The sequence below is a fragment of the Mesoplodon densirostris genome, chromosome 10 (genome assembly GCF_025265405.1).
Source record: "Mesoplodon densirostris isolate mMesDen1 chromosome 10, mMesDen1 primary haplotype, whole genome shotgun sequence".
Taxonomy (NCBI): domain Eukaryota; kingdom Metazoa; phylum Chordata; class Mammalia; order Artiodactyla; family Ziphiidae; genus Mesoplodon; species Mesoplodon densirostris.
This window is the reverse complement of record NC_082670.1, coordinates 71,751,445-71,757,743: the sequence shown is the minus strand read 5'-3', so window position 1 is coordinate 71,757,743 and position 6,299 is coordinate 71,751,445. Positions and strand designations below refer to the sequence as shown.

Sequence of the window (6,299 nt, the reverse complement as noted above, 5' to 3'; positions counted from 1 at the left end):
TGACCTTAGGGGGCAGCTGCTGGACCTCAGTCTATGCACCTGTGCAAAGAGAATAAGGGGCTTGGGTGGGACCTGAGGCAGCAGGAAGGGAGCAGGGGTACAGCCGCCCCCTGCTCCCAGCTCAGGAAGCCCCTGTAGGCCAAGAGCTCAGCAGGGTAGTGGCCCAGGGGCCTTGGTCCTGGCTCTAACAAAAACTTCGAAAGAGAGGACATGGGGCAGGGCCAAATGCCATAGTGTTCACCACGTCTTTCTCTTCCCCCTCCAACTGGCCACTGGATGGGAGCAGGGGCTGAAGAGTCTGGGCAGGGGTAGGAGGACGAGTAGACAGAACAGGATGGGGGTCATCCTAGTGGTTTCCTCCATGCCGACTGGTCCCCGAGATCCAGTCAATAATGATGAAGCTCAAGCTCATGGTCATCAGCAAGAGGCCAAGTGCAGCAAAACAAAGGGCCTGTGGGGTCAGAAGTCAGGGTCAGGTCTGAGGTCAGGGCAGCCCCCTCATCCCCACACTAGCACACCAACCCCCAGGCCCTTCGCACCAGGATTTTGGGGGTAGATCTTGCAGGTTCCTTCTCTGTGGGCATGATGCGAAAGTAGAAGATGGCAGGGAAGATGAAGATGAGGCATGGGGCAGATGTGGCACCTGCAAAGAATAAGGCATGGCCACCACTGGCTCACATCCACCTATTGGCTAAGGTTCAGGGTGGACCCTTTAACGAGATCAAACATTCCTTGATGAAGGAGTCTCGTCTTGAGACTCCACTCGAGAGCTCTGTCTGATTCTGGAGAGCCCATCAGCCCCTCCCCTTGTTCTTTGTCTACCAGGCTAGAAGGCTAGTGCCTTTGGTGTCAGAAAACTCTGTCAGTGAATGAAGCTGGCAAAGAGAAAAGGCCGGCCAAGAGACAGAGATGAAGTTTGAGGATATTGGGCTCCTGAATATAGCTATTCCTGAAGGCTTTTCCATTAATTGAGCCAATACATTACTTTCTGTATAATTCATTTTGAGTCAGCTTTCAGACATAGAGAACCAAGAGTCCTGTCAGTGATATCAGTGATACTCAGCCCCCAGGTCTGTGCGTTGGTCCTTGCAGAGCTGGGTTGGGGAGTCAGTCTCCTGAGTTGGGTCACCCCAAAGATGTCTCAGAATTGTTTCATCTTCCCACTCAGAGCCCCAACTGGGACAGTTGGACAGAACCCTAAACCTATAGTCCCATGATCCCGGGGCCCAGTCAAGGCTCTCCACTTAACAGCTATATGGCTCTCCCTTAATCACTCTAAACTTCCTCATATGTGAGGTGGGGACAAGAGCCAATGAGATCCTTAGTGAAGGCCCTTTGACCCTTGGGCTCCACTCCATCCTCCAGCACCCCCAGCAAGGGTAACTGACTCGGTGGCTCTGAGCCCTCAAAATGGATTAGGGGAGCCTTAAGGACAAATCTCAGATGGGAGGCCAAGCTGTGCACATGGCCAGCAGCCATCACTGAAACGTAGGGTATGAGCTTAGGAATCTGCCAGCGTTTGCAGAAGGGAAGTTCTCTGGGGCAGTACCCTGCCTCCATTCACAGCAGGGCCAGACCCTTACCGATGACCCCGAAGATGCCCAGGATGTTGGGGGCAAAGATGACCAGCAGGTTGATACAAGTGAGCAGGCCAACAGCAATGAGCACATGCCGCAACCAGCTGAACTCGCGGTCCTGAAACAGCATCTGCTGGAGGGCGCGGCGCACCTGGGAAGCAGGGTGGGGAGAGTCATCAATCTGTCAGCCCCATCAGTCCCACCCTGCCAGTGGTCTGGCCACCTGGCTACTTGCACATTGGCTCACCGGAAACAGAACAATTGGCACTGTGAGGGTGACTGCCGTCAGCACGGCCACGCGCACACACAGGATCAGCACATCAAACGGGTCCACCTTGTTGTAAGTGTGCAGCAGCTCCGACTCCACCCTGTCTGTGGCAGGCAGGGAGGGTGGTCAGCAGGAGGTCCAGGGAGGGGGTTGGGCTCTGAGCCTGGGTTGACCCTGACACTGAGGAGTGGCAACACACACCTCCACAGCTGCAGGGCACAGCTAGGCATCACAGACCTAATGAACGCCTATAGTATGCAGGGTGCCATGGCCACTGGCCAGCCCCTTGCCCCCCAGCCTGGCCTCTGCCTCTGCCCCCACGGTCCAGCCATACCGTAGAAGGTGAGGTAGCCGAAGAGGGCGGCCAGGAAGTACATGACATACATGACGGCGATGGACAGGTTGGAGATGTGCTGCATCTTCCTCTTGGAGGGGCTATGGGGCAGCAGGGGAGGGGATTGGTGCCAAGCTGGGCCACACTGGGAAACCCCCATGTGTCCTGGGGTCTCTCTCTGGCACCACACCCTCACCATCTGGTAGCTGAGGGAGCCTCCTTCTTGCCCCGGGTCGCCCCTTGTGGCAGCCATGGAGACCTTGGATAAAACGACTTGGCTCCTGTCACTCTTTCCCCCCTTTAGGACCACATCCGTTCTCCCCAAACCAACTCGAGGCAGCTCCCTCCCCCTCTCCCAGCCACGGATACCTACTCCTTGAGCTCTGTATAGATGGGCAGCACCTCAGGGTGGCAGACAAAGGCGAAAGCCATGATGGGGATCGTGTACGCCGTCTGGCAAAACAGGGACTCTGTGTCAGAACAGCCCCTGACACTCTCACCAGGCCCACTGCCCCCTCCCTGGTCTGTTGCAACCTGTGTGTTGAGGGTGAAGTAGCTCGGGGTGCAGAAGGCTGTGGCCTCCGTCTCAACCTGCAGCCCTGCCTCTTCCTTGATGACCTCCACGAGGCTGAAGTTGCCTGTCATGTTGGCTAAACTGGGGGACAGCGGGCAGGGCACGTGGAACTTTTTGTAGATGACCTAGGTGGGGGCAGGGAAGGATGAGGGTATCAGGGCCAGGCTAGGCTGCCTGGGAAGTCACTGTGAAGCCACATCTAGATCAGGACTGGAGGAGCTGCCTTCTGACCCAGGCTTCCCTGCCCCGCTCCCTCGACCAGCGTGGAGCGTAACTCACTGCAATTAGGAAGAACACCATGCAGCTGAGAGAGAAGCCACTGGAGTAGCCTAGGTAGCCTGTAAAGTTGGGGAGGGGGGAGGTGAGACCGAAGGTCCCCTCCCATGCATCCCTCCAAGGCCCTGGCCCCGCCACACTCACCAAGCTGCCGCATCAGTGCCAGAGGCAGAATGACGACGACAGAGACCAGGATCACCAGGTAGTTTCCATTCATGTACCAGTCCCTGCAGGGACGGGAGTGGGGAGCCGATATTAGAGTCCACTCAGCCTCGGGGGATGGGGCCGCCTGACCCCCAGCCGGGGTTACCCGTGGTGCCACTGAGTGATCTCTGAAGAATACTTGTCCACAGCTCTGAGCCTCCCTTTCCCCGTCTGCAAAATGGGCCCACTCCCAGCACTCTCCTGGACAAGGTGAGGACTAATACACTCAGCTCCTGCTTGGTAACCATTACAATTACAGTCACTGTGGTTGTTTTTTCTAGGACACACAGGTCTGGGTCCATCCTCCCCATGGAGTGGCCCCAAGGGGCCCGGGGGTGGGTGGGATGAAAGGACCTGTGTCTGGGGGGTGAGGCATTTTCCATGGGGGTATCAGGGAATTGCCAACCACCTGAGCTCCTTGTGGTCCCCCCAGCATCTGCATCCTGCATCATCCTGCCCCACGCCCTCAATGGACAGTGGACACAGGGAGCTAAAGGGATGAGGAATGAGACCCTCCTTCAAGGGCAAACCCAAAGGTCAACTCCTTGGGAAAGGCTCCCAGGGCCTGGCGGCAGAATCCTGGCTGTTTCCTTCCTCCCAGAGCTGCTTTCAGCCATGCAGCCTTTCTGCTTGCCGGGGCTGTATTGCCAAGGGCAGGGCCTGGCTATCTTCTCTGCTCCTACCCACAAAACATGCTTATGCCATGAGAACTGGCTAAACTGATGATAGGCAACTGGGACACTGTAGGCTTAATTTCTTGGTTGGGGAGAGGTGGTGGGGAGGCTAACACCCAAGCCACGGTCAGGAATAGCAGGAGCTTAGAGCTTAGCCTGAGGTTCTCAGGTCCTCTGTGCTCACAGGCTGGGTCCACGGCTAGGCGGGGCCGGCTTCCTCAGCCTCAGACTACCTCCTGCCCCACATGGCCCTCCTGGGAGTCTTCCCCAAGGTGCTTCATAAACAAGTGTGCACTGAATGGTAGCTCTGCCGGCAGCTCTCTGCCCCCCACCTCCATCCTGTCTTGTCTCTCCCACTAGCTAGTGGTGGACATAGAGGGTTAGACTAGGGCCTCCCACCCTCACCCAGCCCCGCCCCACCCTGGGGCTCACGAGGTCCGCTCCTCCAGGTTCAGGAAGGTCTGTATGACAAGGGGCAGCTCGGACTTGATGATGTACAGGTAGCTGGACATGGCTGGGGGGAGAGAGGCAGGTCAGCCAAACCAGCCAGCCTTCAGCCTGTCCACCATCCATCATCTGCCCATCAACCTCACCTCCGATGTTCTGCAGCACAATGGCCAGGGCTGCCGCCAGCTTTCCTGGGGTCCCAAAGGCACGGTAGCCCAGCTGCTCATAGGCACGGATGCCTGTGGGGACAGGGAATCAGGACAGTCAGGAGTGCTCTCCCCAGCCCACCCCTCCCTGCTACAGGCCAGGTTTGGGGCTCACCCACGATCCCTGAGGACTTGAGTAGCAGGTGGATGGAGTAGCTGGAGAGCAAGGCGACGGCCGTCAACAGGAACCTGGTGAAGGTGGATGAAAAGAGGTCGCTGGGGCTCCTCTGGCAGGCAGGGGGCAATGAGCTCCAGGAGGGCTGGGTGTGCGGGGTCTGTGACCCAGGTGTCTGGACCCCCAACATGTGTGGATGCAAACTCGGCAGGCCCCAGGGGTGGTGAACATCACCTGGGTTGACCCAGGGTGGCCATGACCCAGAAGGAACCCTCTGAGCACCACCTCCCCTTGAGATCTTGGAAGAAACATGTTTTCCATTTAGGCTGCAGGGCAGAGCTCTGAGGTAAGGACACGTGTACCCACAGAAGGCCTGGCCCTGGGGTTTATCCATCACGTGTAAATGTGGTAGGACAGACTCAGTCCTGTTAGGCTGGCCCCGTGTTGTCATCTCAGCGGGTTTACTGGGAAATGAGGTATATTTGTCTGGCCATGGCTGTTTTTTTTCAGCTGTGGTTTGGGTTGAGTGTAAGTGCCCACCCACTGCAACCTGGGTCTTGTGACAGGAAACTGGCAGGTCCTGGGAGGTCAGGATTGGTGGCCTGTTTAGGGCTCCTATCTTTAGAAGGTTTGCTGAGGGCACTCACAGGAAAAGGATGATGCCCGTATTGGCCATGGCGTAGGCGAGCCCCAGGATGCCACTGCCCATGATGGCGTTACTGAGGTTGAACACTGACATCCCGAACGATGTCTTCCCCTCGAACTGCAGGCACCAGAGTGAGACGGGAGGGCTGGGGTGAGTTAGCAAGTTTGTGGAGGGTAAATCAGCATTCCCTCGCACCATCCCTTGGCCTCCCATCGCTGCCCCATAGCACCTCATTACTGCCCTCAAGCTCCCAGGGGTGTCCCCGAGCCCCTGACAGCCACCCCTGCTCACATCGGTGAAGTGTGGCTCCTTGCTGGGACTTTTTGGTAGGAAGCCTTCACCCTCAACACAGCTCCGTCCGGGGCCCTCGACCCTGCAGGCACAGACCAGCCAGGCAGCTCAGCTCCAGCCCTTTGCCCTGCACCCTGCCCTGCCCTAAGCCATGACTGAGTCCCTCGCTCACCTCTGGTTGCCAGCCGTGAGGGTGGCGACAGGGAGTAGCCCCTCCAAGTGTTTGCCGTTGGGTACCAACTCCACCATCTCCGTCTGCAGAGGTGCCTCCATGGCTCAGGGACCACCACGAGGAACACTGGCTCTCACACTGACGCAGTCAGAAGTCTACAGAGCAGACAGTCCCTCTGGTTATCCCCGCTCCTTGGGCTCACGGCCCAGACTCCCACAGGAAGTCTGCAACTGTAGCACACCTCCCAGAAGTCCCCTGAGGACATACATGTGCATGCAGCTCTGCCTGCTGCCACCCTGGAACCTGCCATTGAGGGGCAGAGCTCGGATACCTGAGTTCTCCAGGACATTCTGAGGCGACACCTCAGCCAGTACCCAGCACTCCCCTGCCACATAGACATACGGACCCAGGCAAGCCCTTGGGGCCTCAGTTTCACCATCTGTGAAGTAAAGCTCAGTTGGATGACCTGAGTTCAGAGTCCAGTGGTGTCAGGACCCCAGGAGGCTGAGTCCCAG

General features: G+C 57.7%; 1 protein-coding gene across 1 annotated transcript; it reads right to left on the bottom strand.

Annotated features, from left to right (window-relative positions):
• Positions 1-346: 346 nt before the first annotated feature.
• SLC38A3 (solute carrier family 38 member 3) lies at positions 347-5,885 on the bottom strand. The gene is made up of 15 exons (XM_060109738.1): positions 5,785-5,885; positions 5,613-5,694; positions 5,323-5,438; positions 4,676-4,749; positions 4,501-4,593; positions 4,340-4,421; positions 3,174-3,256; positions 3,033-3,091; positions 2,714-2,878; positions 2,553-2,632; positions 2,180-2,280; positions 1,825-1,949; positions 1,584-1,728; positions 540-643; positions 347-451 (listed from the first exon to the last, which is right to left on the bottom strand). The coding sequence occupies exons 1-15, from the start codon at positions 5,883-5,885 to the stop codon at positions 347-349; spliced, it is 1,515 nt and encodes a 504-aa protein (XP_059965721.1).
• Positions 5,886-6,299: the final 414 nt, after the last annotated feature.